The 24,487-nt window shown below is 49.0% G+C and overlaps 1 protein-coding gene across 4 annotated transcripts in view; it reads left to right on the top strand.

Moving 5' to 3' along the window:
* The window catches only part of LOC129696414 (zinc finger protein 521), a 317,936-nt gene that overhangs the window by 264,208 nt on the left and 29,241 nt on the right, over window positions 1-24,487 (top strand). For all 4 annotated transcript variants that reach the window (XM_055634288.1, XM_055634285.1, XM_055634286.1 and 1 more), the window contains 2 exons: window positions 21,203-21,334; window positions 24,010-24,125. In XM_055634288.1, the coding sequence (XP_055490263.1) occupies window positions 21,203-21,334; window positions 24,010-24,125 (248 nt within the window). The remainder of the gene's footprint in view (window positions 1-21,202; window positions 21,335-24,009; window positions 24,126-24,487) is intronic.

Below are 24,487 nucleotides of genomic sequence, written 5' to 3'. Positions count from 1 at the left end.
AAAGGTGCCTTCGCCCCATAACCCCTGACACCCTTAGTAATCAACATCTTTCAATCTCCATTTTTAAAATATCCAATGGCTAGGCCTCCACAGCCATATGTAGCAATGAATTCCACAGATTCACCACCCTCTGGCCAAATAAATTCTTCCTCATCTCCTTCCTAAAGGAACGTCCTTTTATTCTGCGGCTGTGACCCCTGGCCCTAGACTCTCCCACTAGTGGGAGCATCCTCTCCACATCCACTCTATCCAGGCCTTTCACTATTTGGTACATTTCAATGAGGTGACCCCTCATCCTCTCATCCTTCTAAACTCCAGCAAATACAGGCCCCAGTGCCGTCAAACACTCATCATAAATTAACCCAGTTATACCCGGGATCATTCTTGTAAACTCCCTCTAGATCCTCACCAACATCCTTCCTGCATGTCTGAATGTCAGAGCGCAATATGCTAGTCGGTAAATTCTCCAATTTTAAGTAACGTCTAACAACCCTTCCCCCCTCCCCGCTCTTCTTTCTCCCACACACCCCCTTTTCTTCCCCAACTCCCCTGGGTCCCACCTAGACTTGCACCTATTTCTGCAATCCCCCTTCACCTACATTCCTTCCTCTGGCTTCACAATTCACAACGCTCCAATCCTTCTGTCATTTTATCTCTGCCCTTTGTCCAACCATCTGCCTATCAACCCCCCCCCCCCCCCCCCCCCTCACTTATGGCCACCTATGACCTGCCACGCTTTGTCCTGCCCCTCCTCTCTTTCAGCTTTCTTCCCCCTCCTCCCCTCCTCCCCTCCAATCAGTCTGAGGAAAAGATCGGGTAGATGCACTGAGTTCTTTTGCCTAGAGTAGGGGAATCAAGAACCAGAGAACACAGGTTGAAGGTGAGGGGGGGGAAGATTTAATAGGCGCACAAAGAGTAACTTTTTTACACAAAGGGTGGTGGGTGTATGGAACGAGGTGCAGGAGGAGGGAGTCCAGGCAGGTACAATCTTAACATTCAATGGACATTTGGACAGATACATGGACAGGCCAATGATGGGCAGGTGGGATTAGTGTAGATGGGGCATGTTGTTGGACATGGGCAAGTTGGGCTGAAGCTCCTGTTTCTGTGCTGTTTGACTATGACTCTATGAGAAGGGGTCTCGAGCGACATGTCACTGTCCAGGGATGCTGCCTGACCTGCTGAGTTACTCCATCACTTGGGTCCTTTCTTGATCCGAAGAAGGGTCCCGATCCAAAGCATCATCTATCTATGTCCTCCAGGGATGCTGCCCCACCCGCTGAGTTACTCCAAAACTTTGTGCTTTCGTTATTTGTTGTTAAAAACTTTCCCTGTCCATGCCTGTGCTGCTGGGCCACTCTCCAACACCTTGCTTCTGTTTAATTACAAATCCCTTCACTTCACTTGCAAACCCAACTCAGTACGATCCAGATTTGTGCAGCAATTATTGATGTTCAGTCGAAGCCTTCAGCCCCTGTCTTGACAGGTTAGCCTGAGGCCAGGTCCAGCTGGGACAGCCCAGGCAGAATCCACACACTACTACTCAGTGGGCAAATTATTAACACATTGATTTTTTTAGGTTTGCAAAAGCTTCCTGCCAACGTGTAGTTTCAGTCTAAGGACACACAACATAGAACTGTACAGCACAGGAACAGGCCCTTCAGCCCACAGTGTCCACACCGAATGTGACACCAAGTTTAGGTTAAGTTAGTTTTGAGCTACAGCATGGAAACAGCCCACCACGTCCATGCCGACATACTCCTGATGAGGAAGTTGATGATAATATATATACTGTGCCGTCCTCCAAACTAAACACCTGATCAAAGTGCAGCACTGGGCTCACGGTGGCGCAGTGGTAGTGATGCCTTACAGCGCCAGAGACCCGGATTTGTTCCTGACTACAGGTGCTATCTGTACGGAGTTTGTACGTTTTCCGTGTGATTGCCTGGGTGCTCCGGTTTCCTCCCAAACTCCAAAGACGTATAGGTTTGTAGGTTAATAGGCTTTGGTAAGAATTGTAAATTGTCGATAGCGTGTAGGGTAGTGCGAGTGTACGAGTGATCGCTGTTCGGCGCGGTGGGCCGAAGGGCCTGTTTCCATGCTGTATCTCTAAACTAAACTAAACTAAACTAAATGGGACTATCTGAAATGGGGCATTTTGGTCGGCAGGGACGAGCTGGGCCAAAGGGCCGACTTCCACGCTGTATGTCTCTGTGGGAGTCAGCAGGTCCCAATGAGACGCGGGACAAGTCTGGGAATTGGGGAAAGACTCGGAAACAGACACAAAAAGCCAGAGTAACTCAGCGGGAGCAGAGGAATAGGCGACATTTCTGGTCGAGACCCTTCTTCAGACAGAAGAAGGACGTGGGTTTTACGAAGAGCAGAGGCTACCCAATGGCGACAAGTTGTAAACCGTTATAGACTTCAGAAGTGCCCGATTTAAAAGTAAATAAATAATGATTGCAGTGGCTACAGTGAGTTTAACAGAGACATGCTGCTCATGAATAAGTTAATTTAATCAAAAAATAGTTTTGTCCCTGGTGGGATTGAAATGGGGAACAATTACTGGAGAGAGAACACTGGGAGTGTGAATGAGAGGCACTGCAGAGGAGGTGGTCACGCTGATACCTCAGAGAATGCTGCCGTAATGCCATTATTTAATCAGCCCTCAGACATTCTCTGCATAATCGAGAACCTGTGGTTCCTGCTTCCCTCCCGAAAAAAAAAGAGTGAATCACAAAGGTACAAAGATCTGCGGAACGGAGGGGTGAGTGGACTGAGTTTAGTTTAGTTTAAAGGTATAGCGCGGAAAGAGGCCCTTCGGCCCACCAAGTCCATGCCGACCAAGATGTCTCACCTAAAACTCGTTCCATTTAGTTTAGTATAGTTTAAAAATACAGCGCGGAAATGTGCCCTTCAACCCACCGTGTCCGCGCTGACCAGCGATCACCCGCACACTAATACTATTTTAACACATGCTCTAGGGACATTTTACAATTTTTACCAAGCCAATTCACTTACAAACCTGCTCATTTTTGGAGTTTGGGTGGAAACCGGAGCACCCAGAGAAAACCCATGCAGTCACAGGGAGAACGTATAAACTCCATAAAGGCAGCACCCGTAGTCCGGGTCTCTAGCGCTGTGAGGCAGCTACTCTACCGCTGTGTTACCATGCCGCGCTAACAATGTCGCTGCGGTAGAGTGTCACTGATCCACACATAGCGAGGGCTCTGGCCATGCTCGGGAATCCTTGCCCACTTACGAAGCCCGCGAAACTGGAGCGCGAATTGGCGGCACGGCGGGTAGAGCCGCTGCCTCACAGTGCTGGAGATCCAGGTTCAATCCTGACCTCAGGTGCAGCCTGTGTGCATATGGTTTAGTCTAAGCGGAAGCTCAGAGGGGATAGAGCCTTTTCTGTTGCTGCCCCGGCACTCTGGAACACCTTGCCGCTGCAGATCAGACAGGCCCCTTCACTGTCCATCTTTAAATCATCCCTAAAAACTCACTTTTATTCACTGGCTTTCGACTTTGTTCCTGTTTTAGTGCTTTTAATGTCTTTTAATTTTTACTGTTTTTATAGTCCTGTCGTCTTAATGGTTTTAGTAGTTTGTAATAACTTTTTGTTGACTTCCCATGTACAGCACTTTGTGGTAACTGATGTTGTCTTAAAGCGCTTTATAAATAAAGTTATTATTATTATTATTAGTTTAGTTTATTATTGTCACGTGTACCGAGGTACAGTGAGAGGCTTTTTGTTGCGTGCTAATCAGTCAGCGGAAAGACTATACATGATTACAATAAAACAGTCCACAGTGTCCGGATACAGGATAAAAGGAATAATGTTGAGTGCAAGATAAAGTCCAGTCAAGTCCAATTAACGATAGTCCAAGGGTCTCCAATGAAGTAGGTAGTAGCTCAGGGCTGCTCTCTAGTTGGTGATAGGATGGTTCAGTTGCCTGATAACAGCTGGGAAGAAACTGCCCCTGAATCTGGAGGTGAGCGTTTTCATGCTCTGTACCTCTTGCCTGATGAAAGAGGGGAGAAGAGGGAGTGACTGGGGAATGACTGGTCCTTGATTATGCTTATGGCCTTTGCACGTTCTCCCTGTGACTGCGTGGGTTTTCTACGGGTGCTCCAGTCTCCTCCCACATTCCAAAGACGTGTGGGTTTGTAGGTTAATTGGCCTCTGTAAGTTGCCCCTATTGTGTAGGGATTGGACAGCACCCTAGCTTATGGAAGGACCGTTCAGAAGCCTGATAACAGAGGGGAAGATGCTGTTCCTGTGTCTGGTGGTGCGCGGTTTCAAGCTTCTGTACCCTCTGCCAGACGGGAGCGGGGAGAAGAAGGAATGACCAGGGTGGAACAAGTCTTTGATTATGTTGGCTGCTTTTCCGAGGCAGCGTGAAGTGTAGATGGAGTCGATGGTGGGGAGTCTGGTCTGTGTGATGGACTGAGCTACATCCACAACTCTGCTATTTCTTGTGGTCTTGGGCAGAGCTGTTCCCAAACCAAGCTGTGATGCATAGTGTTACATTGTTATAACGTTACCGTTTTGTTTGGTTTAGTTTAGTTTAGTTTAGAGATACAGTGTGGAAACAGGCCCTTCGGCCCACCGTGTCCGCGCCGACCAGCGTTCCCCGCATATTAACACTATCCTACACACACTAGGGAAAATTTCTACATTTACCAAGCCAATTAACCTACATACCTGTACGTCTTTGGAGTGAGGGAGGAAACCGAAGATCTTGGAGAAAACCCACGCAGGTCACGGGGAGAACGTACAAACTCCGTACAGACAGCACCCATAGCCAGGATCGAACCGGGGTCTCTGGCACTGTAGGTGCAGTGAAACAGCAACTACCGCTGAGCCACCGTGCCGCAACGGCAGTTACAGAGAAAAAGTGTAATGTCCACAATGACGTAGGCTGGGAGATCAGAACTGCATCCTAGCTTATGGAAGGACCGTTCAGTAGTCTGAGAATAGCAGGGAGGAAGCTGTTCCTGAATCCGGTGTTACATGCTTTCAGGCTTTTGTATTTTCTACCCGAGAGGAGAGGGGTGAAGACGGAATGAGCAGGATGAAAATGGTCTTTAGGGACGCAAAGTGCTGGAGTAACTCAGAGGATCAGGCAGCATCTCTGGAGAACACGGATGGGTGACGGTTCGGGTCAAGACCATTCTTCAGTCTGAAGAAGGGTCCCAACCCAAAACGTCACCCTTGTTTTTTCTCCAGAGATGCTGCCTGACCCGCTGAGTTACTCCAGGACTTTGTGTCTATCGTTTGCATGTATCCGCATCTGCAGTTCTTTGTTTCTACATTCTGTCTTTAGGGGGCAAGGCTGGTCTGTGTGATTGACTGGGCTACATCCACAATTCTCTGCGATTTCTCGCAGTCTTGGGCAGAGCTGTTCCCAAACCGAGCAGTGGTGCATCCCGACAGTGTGCCTGTCTCAAAGCCTCACTCTCGGGTACGGGAAATATAATTTTCAATTCTAATTCCCCCCTAATTAAAGTCGGCTCATTTGCTGTCGTTAGGAAGAGCGTTGGAGTCTCTACTGCCCAGGGTCCCTCTGCTGCCGTGTTCACCAGTAATAATTTCTAGAGATCTGGGCCGGTACCACAGCTCACCAGAGAACTGTGCCCACCGCTCATTCTTGATCTGCCCTACACTTAGCAAAAATAGTCACACATTCCTTTTGTGTGCCTCTCATTATGTGGCCATATTTTTTAATGCACATTCTTCTTGGGAACTTAATGAGCCTCAGCTGAAGTCAAAGACTACTGATTGCCTGCAGCGGATTTGAATAGGCATTGGGTCACAGGCAGGAAGTGTGGGATGGCGTGTGTTTCTGTGAGTGCCTGGGTGTGCATGAATGGGTGTGTATGTGTGTGTACATGTGTGTCTGTGTCGGTGTACGTGTGCGTCTGTGTATGCATGTGTGTGTTTGTGTATCTGCTTGTGTGTATATGTGTGCATATATATGTCTGTGTGTGTGTATGTATGTGTTTGTCTGCATGTGTGTATCTGACTGTATATGTGCAAACGTGGGCATATATATGTCTGTGTGTGTGTGTGTGCGTGTGTGTCTGTGTGTGTGTGTGTGTGTGTGTGTATGTGTTTGCCTGCATGTGTGTGTGTGTGTGTGTGTCGGTGTAAGTGTGTGTCTGTATGTGTTTGCCTGTGTGTGTGTGTGTGTGCATGTGTGTGTGTGAGAGTGTGTGTGTGTGTGTTTGTGTGTGTGTGGTTCTGTGTGTGTGTGTGGGGGTGTGTGTGTGTGTGTGTGTGTGTGTGTGTGTGTGTGTGTGTGTGTGTGTGTGTGTGTGTGGGTGTGTGTCAGTGTGTGTGTGTCTGTGTGTGTGTCTGTGTGCATGTGTATATCTGGCTGTGTATATGTGCGAATGTGTGCGTGTATGTGCCTGTGTGTGTATATGTCTGTGTGTTTGTTTGTGAGTGAGTGAGTGTGTGTGTCGGTGTACGTGTGTGTGTGACAAGACCACAGGATACACATCATCAGGGTATATTTCATCCTTACTCTTTGCCTCTGTTAAGAACTAGATCAGTGCAGCACAGGAGAGGAGCCTTTGGCCCACAATGTCCGTGCCCAACATCATTGGCTCAATTGTTTATGAAGGAACTGCAGATGCTGGTTTACACCAAAGATGCACTCACAATGCTGGAGTAAGTCAGCGAGTCAGGCAGCATCCCTGGAGAACCAAAATGCCACCTATCTATGTTCTCCAGAGATACTGCCTAGCTCGCTGAGTTATTCCAGCAATTTATGTTTTTTTCATTTGTAAACCAGCATCTGCGGCTCCTTATATGTCCAGCCCATCACAGGCTTATCACTGGAGACAGAAGAAACTGCAGATGCTGGTGGTAGGTGAGAGAGGAAAGATTTAATAGGAACCTAAGGGGCAAGTTTTCACCAACATTGAATTGAATTAAATATACAGCAACGAAAGAGGTCCTTCGGCCCATCGAGTCCACGCCGACCATCAATCACCCGTTCACACTAGTTCCATGTTATCCCACTTTCAGATTCAGATTCAGATTCAGATTCAGATTCAATTTTAATTGTCATTGTCAGTGTACAGTACAGAGACAACGAAATGCATTTAGCATCTCCCTGGAAGAGCGACATAGCAAACGATTTGAATAAATAATAATAAGTGTCCGGGGGGGGGGTGATGATTGGCAGTCACCGAGGTACGTTGTTGAGTAGAGTGACAGCCGCTGGAAAGAAGCTGTTCCTCAACCTGCTGGTTCGGTAATGGAGAGACCTGTAGCGCCTCCCGGATGGTAGGAGGGTAAACAGTCCATGGTTGGGGTGAGAGCAGTCCTTGGCGATGCTGAGCGCCCTCCGCAGACAGCGCTTGCTTTGGACAGACTCAATGGAGACGAGAGAGGAACCGGTGATGCGTTGGGCAATTTTCACCACCCTCTGCAAGGCCTTCCGGTCAGAGACAGAGCAGTTGCCATACCATACTGTGATGCAGTTGGTAAGGATGCTCTCGATGGTGCAGCGGTAGAAGTTCACCAGGATCTGAGGAGACAGATGGACCTTCTTTAGTCTCCTCAGGAAGAGACGCTGATGAGCCTTCTTGATCAGAGTAGAGGTCTTGTGGGTCCAAGAGAGGTCATCGGAGATGTTGACTCCCAGGAACCTGAAGCTAGAAACACATTCCACCTCCGTTCCGTTAATGTGGATGGGGGTGTGCGTGCCGCCTCTGGACTTCCTGAAGTCTACAATGAGCTCCTTGGTCTTCTTGGAGTTAAGGGCCAGGTTGTTGTCAGCGCACCATGCTGCTAAGTGCTGGACCTCCTCCCTGTAGGCCAGCTCATCGTTGTTGCTGATGAGGCCAATCACCGTTGTATCATCTGCATACTTGATGATGGTGTTAGTACCATGTACAGGTGTGCAGTCATAGGTGAAGAGGGAGTAGAGGAGGGGGCTCAGCACACAGCCCTGTGGAACGCCGGTGTTCAGGGTGAGGGTTGAAGAGGTGTGCTTGTCTAACCTCACAGACTGGGGTCTGTTGGTTAGAAAGTCCAGTATCCAGTTGCAGAGGGAGGGGTCGATGCCCAGGTTACCGAGTTTGGTGATCAGTTTTGATGGTATAATGGTGTTGAATGCTGAGCTGTAATCGATGAACAGCATTCTTACATAAGTGTCTCTGTTGTCGAGGTGGGAGAGGGCGGAGTGAAGTGCCTTTGAGATGGCATCCTCCGTACTCCTGTTCTTGCGGTAGGAAAACTGATAGGGATCCAGTGTGGGGCGTAGGCAGCTTTTGAGGAGTGCCAGGACCAGCCTCTCGAAGCACTTGGTGATGATGGGGGTAAGTGCAACTGGGCGGAAGTCGTTGAGGCTTGCCGCAGTGGAGTGTTTTGGCACTGGCACGATGGAGGTGGTTTTAAGGCAAGTGGGGACAACTGCTTGGGCAAGTGACAGGTTGAAGATGTCAGTCCAGACGTCTGTCAGCTGCGCAGCACAGGCACTGAGCACGCGCCCGGGGATGCCGTCAGGGCCAGCAGCCTTACGTGCATTAGTCCTACTCAGTGCCACGTACACTTTCTTATCCACTCCCAATAAACTAGGGGCAATTTTATAGAGGGCCAGTTAACCTGCAAACCCGCACGTCTTTGAGATGTGGGAGGAAACCGGAGCACCCGGAGGAAACCCACGCGGTCACAGGGAGAACGTGCAAACTCCACACACACACCACACACACACACACACACAGAGCTCCTGAGGTCAGGATTGAACCCAGGTCTCTGGCGCTGTGAGGTAGCAGCTCTACCCGCTGCGCACCCTGCCGCTCAAAATGGTTCCATTCATTATATTGATTTTTCTGCTGATGGAAGGTTGAATGAATTGTGAATTAGAGGCAGCAGTGAAGGTCAGGCAGGGAACCAAAGGCAACAAAACAGCAGACGTATTGAGCCAAACGTGAGAACAAGTACACCATATGGGAACCCACGGCCACATTTGATGCACCTTAACATTGCTCCTGTTCAGCACACTCCCTCCCCTCCACCTCCCCTCCAGGACTCCCCCTCCAACCCTCCCCTTCCACTCACTCCCCCCATCACCTCCCCCACCCCCTCTCCACACATCCCCCCCACCTCTCTTGCCCCTCTTTTCCGTTCGTGAATCTGAGGGATTTTCCGCTCTGTGAACATCTGGGAATTCCTGCGCACATGGGGAATGAAGCCCCTGTGGGAAACTAACGGGAATGCTGCACGGTGGGAAAGGAAGAGATGGTGTGTAGGAAGGAACAGCAGACGCTGGTTTACACAGGAGATGGACACAAAAAAAGCTGGAGTAACTCAGTGGGTCAGGCAGCGTCGCTGGAGAGAAGAAACGGGCAACGTTTCGGATCGAGACTCTTCTTCAGACTGAGTGTCAGGGGAAAGGTCAATGCGAGATATAGACGGCACACAGAACAAATGAAGGAAAGATTTGCAAAAAGCACTGATGAGCATGGAAAGGTGGAGTCCACAATTGTCTGTGGGGTAGGTGATAACGAGTTATACAGACAGTACTTCCTTCCGAATCCTCCTTGCTGCCAGAGTAATGCCCCTGTCCCACTTAGGAAACCCAAACGGAAACCTCTGGAGACTTTGCGCCCCACCCAAGGATTCCGTGCGGTTCCCGGAGGTTTTTGTCAGTCTCCCTACCTGCTTCCACTACCTGCAACCTCCGGCAACCACCTGCAACCTCCGGCAACCACCTGCAACGTCCGGGAACCGCACGGAAACCTTGGGTGGGGCGCAAAGTCTCCAGAGGTTTCCGTTCAGGTTTCCTAAGTGGGACAGGGGCATAAGACTCTGTCTCTTGTCAACCCTTTGTTCCTTTGGCAATGGTCTGCCTAACCACTTCCAGCCCAGATGTTGAACGACCATTCAAGGCCAATGACTCAACGAGACGTCTTGACACCAAAATACCACTGTACCTTGCCCACCGCACACAACACCAAATTGTCCCAAATTCATTCACCAAAATAACATAAAAATAGGTCTGAAAAGAACCCAGTAAACAGCCGCTGACTCACACTGCCAGAGACCCGGGTTCGATCCTGACCTCAGGTAATGTCTGCGTGGAGTCTGTACGTTCTCCCTGTGACCGCTTTTCTTTCCGGTTTCCTCCCACACTCCAAAGATGTACAGGTTTGTAGGTTAATCCAGTGCAGAAGATTTACAGGGATGTTGCCAGGAATCGAGGGCCTGAGATACAGGGTGAGGTTATGCAGGCCAGGACTTTATTCCTTGCAACGCAGGAGGATGAGGTTTGAACTCATAGAGATGTACAAAATCGTGAGGGAATAGATTGAGTAAATGCAGTCTTTTACCCCGAGTAGGGGAATCGAGAACTAGGTTCACGTTGAGGGGAGGGACGTGAAAACATAGGTTTACTGTGAGAGGATGAAAGATTGAATAGAAACCTGAGGGGGTAAACTCTTTCACACAAAGGGTTGTTGGTGTGTGGAACGAGCTGCCAGAGGAGGTAGTTGAGGCAGGTGCTATTGCAGCGTTTAAGAAACATTTACACAGTTACATGATAGGACAGGGATATGGGCCACGCAGCCAGGAGTGTAGATGGGCCAAGCACGCAGCCAGGTGCGGCTACATGTGTAGATGTGGTTCAGGCATGTTGGTCATTTCGGGCCAGACAAGTTCACCCGTCGGTCAGAATAAGGACTCTATGACTTGAGTCCCTGCTCCACATGGGGAGTCCCAGTTGTCAGAGAATAAATAGTTTACATGTAAAGACACAAATTTAAAATGTCAGCTGGAGCATTCAAACATTCAAGTGGATAAGCAAATTAAATATCACAGACAAAGCAGCATACACACCCAACCCTCCATCCTTCTGTCGATTTCACCGTTACCACAGTCCCCTTAGTCTGTATCGCCCCTGCGTTCAGGCGGCAAGTGCTCTGGGGGTCTATGTCCTTGGATGGGTGCCTGACATTTCGGGCCATAACCCTTCCTCCAGACTGTATCCATTTGTCACTTGCCAGGTTTTGTCCCGTCTGCCAAGTCCCGTCGGTCAGTGTGGGCAAGTTGGGCCGAAGGGCCTTTAGTTATATTCTGGTAGATTTTTGGGCAACAGTCTTCAAAAGGCAGCGGGGTGAACAGTGTTTCCACGCTCTATGATAAAAGGACAGCAGCAGCCTCTGAGTGATGTTGTTCTTCACTGGAGCACCCTCAGGAAGTGCAGTCTCTGCTTGAGTCCCTGCTCCACCATAACCTGGGGAGGCGTACGTCCCCCCCGCCTTGTCCCGCAAATTTGACAATGGTGTTGCTGTGGGGGGGGGGTTGCAGTCATGTGTGTAGAGTAGAGCAGGGCCGTACGCCCCTGTGGAGGGGTAAGGCTCAATGCTATTCGATCAGGAAGCTATTTATCCACGTACAATGTCTGCCCCCAGTTGCGTTTGTGGGGGAAGGATAGTATTAAAAGCATGACTGTAGTCCACAAAGAGCATCCACTTCCCCCCGCTGCTCCAGGGAGACATGCAGCATGGAGAGCTGTGGCTACAGCGTCCTCTGCTTTTGTATGCAAAACTGGTTAAAGAAAAGTGATGTGATATGGGGACCAGTTTTTTCAAAAACAATCGCTGTGATGCGACAGCAGGCATTAAGGGGGACTATGGTGGAGGACTTCAGACAGGGTGCTAAATTAAAGAATGCTATTATCGCATGTTAAACCACTTAGAGACGAAAAACAATGGGATATATGCATTCCTGCTGGCTATTATGCTTAGAGACAATTGTGGCTTTCAATTGTGCTTTTATAGAATGTTTTTAATTTCAGATGGGATGGAAGTAAGTTGCAGAGGAGAAAGGGTACCGACCCCCTGAGTCTGTTTGAACACGTCCCCTCTTTCCCACAATTGCCATCGAATACCAAAGCGATTCCCATTTAACAGCCCCCATTGAGGCTGCACATTCCTGATCACAACTTAGCGAAGGAAATAACTTTAAATCTTAGTGATTGCTTATCGTCTACAACATAGAAACAAGCTACTGGAGCTGCTAGAGGCTGCAGATAGAAACATAGAAACATAGAAAATAGGTGCAGGAGTAGGCCATTCGGCCCTTTGAGCCTGCACCGCCATTCAATATGATCATGGCTGATCATCCAACTCAGTATCCCGTACCTGCCTTCCCTCCATACCCTCTGATCCCCTTAGCCACAAGGGCCACATCTAACTCCCTCTTAAATATAGCCAATGAACTGGCCTCAACTACCCTCTGCGGCAGAGAGTTCCAGAGACTCACCACTCTCTGTGTGAAAAAAGTTCTTCTCATCTCGGTTTTAAAGGATTTCCCCCTTATCCTTAAGCTGTGACCCCTTGTCCTGGACTTCCCCAACATCGGGAACAATCTTCCTGCATCTAGCCTGTCCAACCCCTTGAGAATTTTGTAAGTTTCTATAAGATCCCCTCTCAATCTCCTAAATTCTAGAGAGTATAAACCAAGTCTATCCAGTCTTTCTTCATAAGACAGTCCTGACATCCCAGGAATCGGTCTGGTGAACCTTCTCTGCACTCCCTCTATGGCAATAATGTCCTTCCTCAGCTTTGGAGACCAAAACTGTACGCAATACTCCAGGTGTGGTCTCACCAAGACCCTGTGCAACTGCAGTAGAACCTCCCTGCTCCTATACTCAAATCCTTTTGCTATGAAAAATCTTTTGCTGGAATCTTGAGCAAAAAAATACAATGTGTTGGAGGAAACCAAGTGCTGACTATTTTAAAGCTTTAGACTTTAGAGATACAGTGCCGAAAGGGGTCAGTTGGCCCACCGTGTCTGTGCCAAGCGGCCATTACCCCGAACGTCAACAACATCCAGGGATAACTTTGCATCTTTACCTAAGCTAATTCACCTACAAACCCGCACGGTTTTGGCGTGTGGGAGGAAACCGAAGCACACGCAGTCACACAGAGAACGTGCAAACTCCACACAGTCAGCACACATAGTCTGGATCGAACTCGGCTCTCTGCTGCTGTCAGGCAACAACTCTACCCCTGCGCCAGTGTGCCGCCCCGTTATAACTCCCCTTCCCATTCCCATATTTCCCACTTGTGCCCGGTCTGCCAAGGCCTGCTGGATCTTCCTTCCATTGACTCCATCCACACTTCACTACCACCTCTGGCACGTTGTTCCATACACCCACCACCCTCCATGTAAAGATCCTCTATGGCCTCTGGTTCTCAATTTCCCTACCCTGGGTAAAATACTGTGCATTCACCCAATCTATTCCTCTCATGATTTTATACAAGATCACCCCTCATCCTCCTACACTCCAAGGAATAGAATCCTAGCCTGCCGAACCTCCCACTGCAGCCCAGGCCCTCGAGGCATAGTCATAGTCACACAGCACGCAAACTGACCCTTCAACCCAACGTCCACGCCAACCAAGATGCTCCATCTACACATCCCATTTGCTCATATTTGTAATCTAACCTTCAAGTGCAAATTTCTTGCTGAAGTCCATATATGAGAGCTTTGCCCTCATTAATCTCTCGAGTTATTTCTTCAAAAAACAAATCAGATTCATCAGACATGATCTCCCACTTACAAAAAAAATGCTGACTTTCCCTAATCTGCCGCTGCCTACACAAATGCATTTCTATCTTATCCTTCAGAATACTCTTCAGTAACTTGTCTACCACAGAGGTTAGGCTCACTGGTCTATAGTTCCCAAGCTCTTCCATGCAGCCCTTCTAAAATGGCCACCCTCCGGTCACCCGAATCTAATGATGAATCTTATGTCTCACCCGGTGCGCCTGCAATTTCCTCTCTAGTTTATCACAGTGCCCTTAGATAAGCATGCACCCGCTGTTCCTTATATCTGCGTTTCATAGAGTCATAGATGAACACAGTGTGGAAGCAGGCCCTTCGGCCCAACTTGCCCACACTGGCCAACAATGTCTGCCAACAAGCTACCCGAGTCCCACTTGCCTGCGCTTGGTCCATAACCCTCCAAACCTGTCCCATCCATGTACCTGTCCAACTCTTTCTTAAACGATGGGATAGTCCCAGCCTCAACTATCTCCTCTGGCAATTTGTTCCATACACCCACCACCCTCTGTGTGAAAAGGTTACCCCTCGATCCTATTAAATCTTTTCCCATTCACCTTGAAACTATGTCCTCCGATCCTCGATTCCCCGATTCTGGGTAAAAGTGCATCTACTTGACCTATTCCACTCATGATTTTGTACACCTCTATAAGATCTCCCCTCATCCTCCTACGCTCCATGGAGTAGAGACCCAGCGTACAGCATTCTAATCCTGGCAAAATCCTTGTAAATCTTTTCTGAAGCCTTTCAAGCTTGACAATGTCTTTCCTATAACATGGTGCCCAGAACTGAACACAGTATTCTAAATACGGTCTCACCGACGTTTTATACAACTGCAACATGACCTGCCAACTTCTATACTCAATAGTCTGACTGATGAAGGCCAAAGTGCCAAAAGCCTTTTTGACCACCTTATCTACCGGCGACTCGACCTTCAAGGAACCATGCACCTGTAGTCCTAGATCCCTCTGCTCTACAACACTAACCAGAGGCCTACCATGTACTGTGCAGGTTGTGCCCTTGTCCGACGTCACCTTATAGACAGCACCCGTAGTCAGGATTCAACCCGTGTCTCTGGCTCTGTGAGGCAGCAACTCTACCGCTGTGTCACCGTGCCACCCCTTCTCCCCGGGGATCACCGGCCGGCACGGACTCGGTGGGCTGAAGGGCCCGTTTCCACTCTGTATCTCTAAACTAAACTAAACAGCAGTGATCCGGTGGGAGGTGGTGACGATTAAAGAACATGTTGATATGGTTTTGCTTTCTTTATTGGTAGACTGTCGAGCTGTCTACATGCATAAGATAAAAGGATATTCATGCAGATTTTCGATGGTGTCTCGAGTGTGTCGGCCCAGTCAACGCTTCTTTGATGAAGAGTTGAAAGTTCGGGGATGTGACAGATGAATGCAGACTCTTGCCACCGAGTGAGAAATGGGGAAGGCTGAACAAGGGGTTCTGCTCTGCATGAGAAATCAGAGAGTGGTTACACGTGGGTGGAGTTTAGAGCAGACTTTAGAGATACAGTGCAGACACAGGCCCTTCGGCCCACCGAATCCGTGCCGACCCGCTATCACCCCATACACTAGCACTGTTCTACACACCAGGGACAATTTACAATGTTACTGAAGCGAATTAACCTACAAACTGCAGGTGCTGGTTTACACAGAAGATAGACACAAAATGCTGGAGTAACTCAGCAGGCCAAGCAGCATCCCTGGTGAAAAAGGAAAAGGTGACATTCAGGGTCTGAACCCTTTTTCAGGCTCCGCCATTCATTCATGGCTGATCTATCTTTCCCCCTCAACCCCATTCTCCTGCCTTCTCCCCGTAACCTGTACGTCTTTGGAGCGTGGGTGGAAACCGGAGCACCCGGAGGAAATCCACGCGGTCACAGGGAGAAGGTACAAACTCTGTACAGACAGCGCCCATAGACAGGATCGAACCCGTGTCTCTGGCACTGTGAGGTAGCAACTCTACTGCTGCCCCTCCGTGATCCAGAGATCACTAGTGCAAGGCAGCGCCAGTTATTTGGGTTGTGAATTTGGGGAGCAGTGGGAATATGTGTTGGGGCTCATGGGGGTGGCAGAGGCAGGATGGGGTGCAGGGGCAGGAAGAGGTTACAGAGCAATTTGAGAGTGGAGTTTGGCTGAAACTTGCCGATGTTTTCTCGGAAAACCCTGCTGCCGAATTCGCATCGCTCACAGTGTGACAGCCTGGTCAACAGAGCAGCAACCTGCTTGGATTTCCATTGTTCCTTGGGAACCTAAAGGGTTAAATCCACTTGGCATTTGTGGTGCATGCCCTTTGTCCCAGGAGGCTGGTGATGTGCCGTGCCTCTTGTTGCTCTTGGCTGGCTGCCAGTGGATGCGGGAGAGGAAGGGAAGTGTCACAACGCTCTCTGTTCCCGTCAACTTCTACAGATGCACCATGGAAAGCATTTCATGGGGATGCATCACAGCACATTTGGGAACAGCTCCATCCAAGACTCCAGGGAATTGCAGAGAATTGTGGAAGCAACCCAGACCATCACACAAGCCAAACTCCCTTCCATCGAAGGTAGAGACAAAATGCTGGAGTAACACAGCGGGTCAGGCAGCATCTCTGGAGAGAAGGAATGGGTGACATTTTGGGTTGAGGCCCTTCTTTTCAGACTGATCCGTCTGAAGAAGGGTCTCGACACAAAACGTCACACATTCCATGTTCTCCAGAGTTGCTGCCTGACCCGCTGTGTTACTCCAGCATTATGTCTCTACCTTTAATTTAAACCAGCATCTGCAGTTCTTTCCTACTCCCTTCTATTGACTACATTTGTACTTCATGCTGCCTCGGCAAGGCCACCAGCATAATCAAGGACCAGTCTCACCCCGATCACTCCCTCTTCTGGCACAGCGTCAGAGACCCTGGTTCGATTCTGACCTAAGGTGCTGTCTGTGTGGAGTTTGCAGGCTTTCCTTGTGACCGTCTTCTCCCAATGACATGCGGGGTCTGTAGGTTATTTGGCCTCTGTAATTTGTCCCTCGTGTGTATGGATTGGATGACAAAGTGGGATAACATAGAACTGATGTGAACGGGTGTTGTAATGGGCCGACGTGCCTGTTTCTATGTTGTATCTTTCAACCAATTCGTTTAGTTTAGATTAAAGACACAGCGTGGAAACAGGCCCTTCGGCCCACTGCTGACCAGCGATCACCCCGTACACCAGCACTATCCTACACACTGGGGACAATATACAATTCTAACCAAAGCCAACTAACCTACAACCCTGTATGCTTTTTGAATGTGGGAGGAAACCGGGGCACCTGGAGAAAACTCACATGGTACAGGGAGAACTGACAATCTCCGTACAGACAGCACCCGTAGTCAGGATGGAACCCGGGACTCTGGCGCTGTAAGGCAGCAACCTTACCGCTGCGCCACCGTGCCTCATGCAATTGAATGGTGGATACAAGGACAACACAGGTTGGTTTACAAAAAAAAGACCCAAAATGCTGGAGTAACTCAGCGGGTCAGGCAGCATTTCTGGAGAACATGGATAGATGACATTTCTGGAACCAAAGTCTGAAGAAGGGCCCTTTTTTCACACGGAGAGTGGTGAATCTGTGGAACTCTCTGCCACAGAAGGTAGTTGAGGCCAGTTCATTGGCTATATTTAAGAGGGAGTTAGATGTGGCCCTTGTGGCTAAAGAGATCAGGGGGTATGGAGAGAAGGCAGGTATTGGATACTGAGTTGGATGATCAGCCATGATCATATTGAATGGCGGTGCAGGCTCGAAGGGCCGAATGGCCTACTCCTGCACCTATTTTCTATGTTTCTATGTCCCGATATAAAACGTTACCTATTCTTGTACTCTAGAGATGCTGCCTGACCCACTCAGTTACTCTAGCACTTTGTGTCTATCATTGACTGGCGGGCTAGGCGAGAGGGGCTGAATGGCCTTGCCTCCATCTCTACAGTGTTAATTTATCTGATTTACACCAGCGAAAGATACAGCAGAGTGAAAATATCTAAATCCCTTGTCAGGCAACAGGAATTACTGTCTATTCCCTAACCCGATTATTGAAGTAGATTAAAATCACCTGATGGAAACGAGAGGAAGAGAAGCAAAATCTTCTTTATTTGTATTCCTATCTCGATACCCCTCAGCTCTAATCCCTGCCGAGTTGTACTGAACAATTGCAAAGTATTGACAATGCAGGCTGGCCATGAATTTCAACGCGATCCGACCACTACACTGCTCCCTCTCTGCCCTTGCCACGAGCTGATGCAGTGCGCGCTCGCCACTCATCCACACATCTTCACACTGACAACTCTCGCTTGCTTGCTCGTACAACCGAGCACAGTACATAGCACAGGGACAGGCCCTTCGGCCCACAGCCCCCATGCAGAACACGGTGCTGAGTTAACCTAATCTCCGGCTGCACGAGTACAGGTGTCAGGGGTTATGGGGAGAAGGCAGGAGAACGGGGTTAGGAGGGAGAGATAGAACAGCCTTGATTGAATTAGGGAGTAGACTTGATGGGCCGAATGGCCTAGTTCTGCTCTGACCACTTCTGAACCTATGCACGTGATCCATATCCCTCCATTTCCCTGAATATCTTAAAAGCCTCTTGAATACCACTATCGTATCTGTATCCTCACTCTCCCCCAGCAGTGCGTTCCAGGCACACACCACCATCCTATCACCAACTAGAGAGCGGTCCTCACCTACCATCCACCTCACTGGAGACCTTTGAAATATCTTAAATCAGACTCTTTGGAGTCATTGAGGCATACAGCTGGCATACAGCTGTTTGGCCCAACTTGTCCACACTGACCAGCATGCCCCATCTACATGAATCCCACATGCCCATGCTTAGCCCATATCCCTCTAAACCTGTCCTATCCATGCACGTTTTAATCAAGAATCTGTCAATCTCCATCTTACAAATATCCATTGACTTGGCCTCCACAGCCATCTGTGGCAATGAATTCCACAGTTTCACTGATCCACCGTGTGTTCCACAGATGTGGGCCATATGCGGGCAGGTGGGACGAGCTTACATGGGTCAATTTAGACAGCAAAGACGAGTTGGGCCTAATGGCCTGTTTTCCTGCTGCATAGCTCTGTTGTTCTGGTGAAGTGTGAGTTGTCGGAGAAAGTGTTTAGTTTGTTTAGGGATACAGCGCAGAAAAAGTCCCTTCGGCAGACCGAGTCCACGCCGACCCGCGATCCCCACACACTTACACTATCCTACACATACTAGGGACAAGTTACAATTATGCCAAGCCAATTAACCTACAAACCTGCAAGTCTTTGGAGTGTGGGTGGAAACCAAAGCTGCCAGAGAAAACCCAGGCGATCACAGGGAGAATGAGACAAACTCTGTACAGACTGCACCCATAGTCAGAATTGAACCCGGGTATCTGGCGCCATAAGACAGCAACTCTACCGCTGTGCTGTCCAGGGCATAAGTGTTGTAAGTGCTCTGGGCCATGCACAGTGCTGCTGTCATCTATATTTTCTTTGCAGCTGACAGACTAATGCTGCACAGCTAATACTGTCAAGGAAAACAAAATATACTCGGTGTATTTCCTGACAGTGAGCAGTATGCTGTTAGTTCTGTCAGAGTTTCACTCCATAGAATCCCTGATTGTTCAAAGATAGCCGGAGAAATCTTCCTGGCCTGAGCTTCACCCAGGCCAACAGCGGGACAATGTTACCGGGCTAACGTTCAGGTACACAGGTACATAGCTCCACGAAGGTGGCATCACAGGTAGATAAGGTGGTCAAAAGGCTTTTGGTGCATTAGCTTTCATCCGTGAAAAGTATAGAGTATAGAAATAGAGGGATAGGTGATAGCGAGTTAAACAGACAGTGGAATTCAACAGGACAACTGTAAAGCTAGTACAATGACTAGGGTGGGTGAAAGATCACCTATCCCTGAGCCAACAACAGACCATTGTGGGCTCCACATTTCCATGATTATCGTTGCTTTTTGCATATCTTCCATTCATTTGTCATAAGTACCGTCGACATCTCTTGTTCTCCTTTCCCCTGACTCCCAGTCTGAAGAAGGGTCTCGGTCTGAAATGTCATCTATCCCTTTTCTCCAGAGATGCTGCCTGTCCCGCTGCGTTACCCCCAGCTCCTTGTGTCTGTCTTTGTTTTAAACCATCGTATGCAGTTCCTCCCTAAACTAAACTGTCATCTTGGTTTCCGGCTGTTTAACCAAGGACTCTGCATCACCCTTCTCTCTTCATTGCCATTTCAATCTTGCTTTCAGTCCCTGCTCGTTTCCTCCCCCCACCCCCCCCACCCAAACTAGTCACCGTCCTGATTAAGATCGTACATAAATCCGGCAAACTGAGGAGTCCGATAATTACACGCAGCGTGGCTTCAGGAGGGTAGGTGGCAAGAGACAAGAGGGAAGACATTTTCATTCAGAGCCCTGCCACCCATTGATAAGAGAATGTGAATAGATTTAATTTCTGATTGGCCACCCTCTGCCTAGCAATCGCAAGTTGCTGCTGTCCGTTCAATTTGGCGACTGCGTTATGAGTTTAAATCGAGAGCTCGTGTGTATTTGTCGAGGATGACTCAGTACAAAGGCATTCTTTTGTTCAGTTTAGTTTATGGTCATGTGTACTGAAGTGCAGTGACAAGCCTGACCTACTGAGTTACTCCATCACTTAGTACTTCTATTGTAAACCTGCAGTTCCTTGTGTCTACGTTGAACGTTGTTTGTCTGCCTTGCGCTATACCTGTGTGTTTAGTTTAGATTATCATTAACACGTGTGCCGAGGTACAGTGAAAAGCTTTTTTGTTGCGTGCTATATAGTGCTATATGGAAAGACAATATAATAATTACAATCAAGCCGTCCACAGTGTTCAGGAAATAATGTTTGGTGCAAGATAAAGTCCAGTAAAGTCCAATTAAAGATAGTCCGACAGTCCCCAATGAAGTAGATAGTAGCTCAGGACCGCTCTCTAGTTGTTGGTGGGATGGTTCAGTTGCCTGATAACAGCTGGGAAGAAACTGTCCCTCAATCTGGAGGTGTGCGTTTTCACACTTCTGTACCTCTTGCCTGATGGGAGAGGGGAGAATAGGAAGTGACTGGGGTAAGACTGGGCCTTGATTATGCTGGTGGCCTTGCCGAGGCAGCGTGAAGTGTAGATGGAGTCAGTGGAAGGGAGGTTGGTCTGTGTGAATAGAGGAACTGCAGATGCTGCTTTGAACTGAAGATAGCCACCAAAAGCTGGAGTAACTCGGCAGGTCATGCTACACCTGTGGAGAATAGGGATAACTTACGTTTTGGGTTGAGACCCCTCTTCAGACTGAGAGTCAGGGGACTGGGAAACCAGAGATATAGACGGTACATCGAACAAATTGATGAAAGATATGCAAAAAGCAATGATGATTATCGAAAGGTGGAGCCCACAATTGGCTTTGGGTGAAGCGATAACTCGATACCTGTGTCTGTGTGACGATCTGGGCTTCACGGTGTGAGTCTCTATAACGTCCGGTGATATATCGAGCTGTGGAAGAGACAATATCCTTTGGCAATAGGATTTGCAGTGATTGCTCTGAACAATACTAACAAGTATTTTCCCACTTTGCCACCCCCCCCCACAGAGGAAGGTTTGAGCCACGAATGCAAGCTCTGCAGTCAGACGTTCGACTCCCCAGCCAAGCTCCAGTGTCATCTCATCGAACACAGCTTCGAGGGAATGGGCGGCACCTTTAAATGTCCTGTCTGCTTCACAGGTAGGGGTCTGGGCTCAGCGAGGGGAGCGGGGGAGGGGCGGGGGGGGGGATGGGGGGTGGGGGGTGTGGGGAGGGTGGCGAGGGAGAGCAGGGGGGAGGGGAGGGGACGGGAGGGGAAGGGGAGGGGATGGGGTGTAATGGAGGGGAAGTTGAGGTACGCGATGGGGAGGGGAGGCAACTTGAGGGGCAGGGGAGGGGAGAGGTAGGGTGTGGAGTTTGTTCGTTCTCCCTGGTTCTGACTGTCTACCCTCTCAATGCCCCTCAGAATTCTATGTCATTTTATTTTCATCAGTGCAGGCACTTAGAGTCATCGAGTGATACAGTGTGGAAACAGGCCCTTCGGCCCAACTTGCCCACACTGGCCAACATGTCCCAGCTACACCAGTCCCACCTTCCCGCGTTTGGTCCATATCCCTCCAAATTTGTCCGATTCATGTACCTGTCTAATTCTTTCTTCAATGTTGGGATAGTCCCAGCCTCAACTACATCCTTTGGCAGCTTGTTCCATACACCCACCACCCTTCATGTGAAAAAGTTACCCCTCAGATTCCTATTAAATCTCTTCCCTTTCACCTTGAACCAATGATTTGAGATTGAAAGTAGATAGTTGAGGCAAGTACAGTAACAACTTTTAAAAGCCATGTGGACAAATAGGTAGATAGGCAAGATATAGAGAAATACCATAAGTTCATAGGTTGTAGGAGCAGAGTTAGGCCATCAAGTCTACTCTGCCATTTAATTATGGCTGATCTATCTTTCCCCTTCAACCCCATTCTCCTGCCTTCTTCCCAAAATTCCTGACACGAGAACTAATCAAGAATATTTCAATCTGCGCCTTAAAAATATCTAATGACTTGGCCTCCACCACGGCAATGAATTCAACAGGTTCACCGCCCTGTGAGTAAAGAAATCCTCCTCATCTCCTTTCTAAAGGATCGTCCTTTTATTCTACGGCTATGACCTCTGGTTCTAGACGCTCCCACTAGTGGAAACATCCTCTCCCAGCCCACTGTATCCAGGACTTTCACTATTCGCCAAACAGGGGCGGGTGGGACTCGTGTAGATGGGGCTTGTTTGTCGGCACGGACGGGTTTGGCCAAAGGGCGTGTATGACTCTATGCCTCATCCGTCTTGTGATAATGACTGTGTGAGTGTGTGCGTGTGTGGACATTGTAGATCACAGCGCACTAGATACACTTCCGAAAAATAATCCCTTTCCCCAACTCAAACACTGCCTGTGGCTGTAACTGTTTAATTATTAATGCTCGTCTCTCCCCGGTAAACCTCCCTCCACATTTTTTGAGGTCTTGCCTGCGATCATTAAAATTGAAACCCTGGCAGAGGCTGTGATCGCTTAGCAAGCCAGGGCCAGGCCGAGGGGTATGCAACCCGGTAAAATCATGCACCAGACCTCACCGAGGCCGTACACAAAGAGTCGCCACGTTGCCGGCGCCGACAAAGCGACATCAATTTCACCGAGCAGTCAGCGCATCAGGCCTGCGCCGCACGTAGCTACAAGTGCCCCCCTCCCGCCGGGTCCTCCCTTCAATCTCAGCGGCCCCCCTACGCTCCTGACGGGCCCGTCACGCTCAACGGTCCACCTCGCTCTTACCGGTTGCCCCAGGGCTTGCTCCATTCCTCTGTCCCCTGTCCCCTCTCCTCCACCCCCCCCCCCCCTTCCCTCATGAGTAGGGCCTGCACCCCACAGCATTAGAAAACCTTAATAAAACATAGATCAGGGCACTCTGCCCCAAGTGTGTCGGGTGCGGATGAGAAATTGGAATAACATGGAATCTATGTAAACCGGTGATTGATGGTCAGCATGGACTTGATGGGCGAAGGGCCTATGTCTATTTTGTATCTTTCAATCAATATAAGAGAGTGGATGTGTGTGTTTACACAGATGTGCATATACATGCATGTGTGTGTATGTATGCAAACGTGTGTGTGTGGTCATGCATGTGCGCATGTAAGTGTGTGTGTGATTATAATGTGTGTGTTTGGTGTTTGTGTGTTAGTAGTATGTGTGTTTGTTGTGTGCGTGTCTAGTATGTGTGTGTGTGTTAGTGTATGTGTGTGTATTAGTAGTGTGTGTGTGTGTTAGTAGTGTGTGTGTGTTAGTAGTGTGTGTGTGTGTAGTGTGTGTATTAGTAGTGTGTGTGTGTATGTGTGTGTGAGTCACACCTCTCTCCCTCTCTAGAGTTGGGGGCTATGCGTGAGTGGATAGGGCAGGGAATAAATAATGTTAGTGTTTGTGTGTGTGTGTGTGTGTATTAGTGTGTGTGTGTGTGTGTGTGTTAGTAGTGTGTGTGTGTGTGTTAGTAGTTGTGTACCGTTGTGAGTGTATTTGTAATGTGTGTTTATGTGTGTGCGTGAGTGTGTTTGTGTGTGTCCGCATGTATGTTTGTAGTATGTATATGCGCATGTATGTGTATAGTGTCTGTGCCTCTAGTGTGAGTGTGGGTGTGTGTGTGTGTGTATGTAATGTGTGTGTGTGTGTGTGTGTTTGTGTGTGGGTGTGCGTATGTGCGTGTGTGTGTATATGTGTGTATGTGTGTATGTGTGTTTGTAGTGTGGGTGTGCGTGTGCGCATGTGTGTGTGTGTATTTACACCACATGCACTCCCCCCCCCCCACGCCGGCTTCATCATCCACTCTCCTCTGCTCTCTCCCCAGCCTTCGTTCAGGCCAACAAGCTGCAGCAACACATCTTTTCTGCCCACGGGCAGGAGGACAAGATCTACGACTGCTCGCACTGTCCACAGAAATTCTTCTTCCAAACAGAGTTGCAGGTAAGCACCTCTCACTGCTCGCTCACCCTCCACCAAGCCAGTGCTGGTCTGGGTTTAGTTTTGTCCAGGTGGCACGGTGGTGCAACGGTAGAGTTGCTGCCTCCCAGCGGCAGAGATCCCGTTTCGACCCTGACTACGGGTGCTGTCTGTACGGAGTTTGTACGTTTTCCCTGTGACCGCGTGGGTTTTCTCCGGGTGCTCCGGTTTCCTCCCACACTGGGCAAGCTAGGACTTTTTTTCTTGGAGTACAAGAGACTGACTGAGGGGCGATCGTATGGAGGTGTATAAAATCATGAGAGCAATAGACACGGGAAATTGAGTCTTTTACCCAGAGTAGGAGTTCAAGAACCAGAGGGCATATG

This window comes from Leucoraja erinacea, chromosome 4 (assembly GCF_028641065.1).
Source record: "Leucoraja erinacea ecotype New England chromosome 4, Leri_hhj_1, whole genome shotgun sequence".
NCBI lineage: Eukaryota > Metazoa > Chordata > Chondrichthyes > Rajiformes > Rajidae > Leucoraja > Leucoraja erinaceus.
The sequence above is the reverse complement of the archived record's forward strand: the minus strand, read 5'-3'. Positions and strand labels throughout refer to the sequence as shown.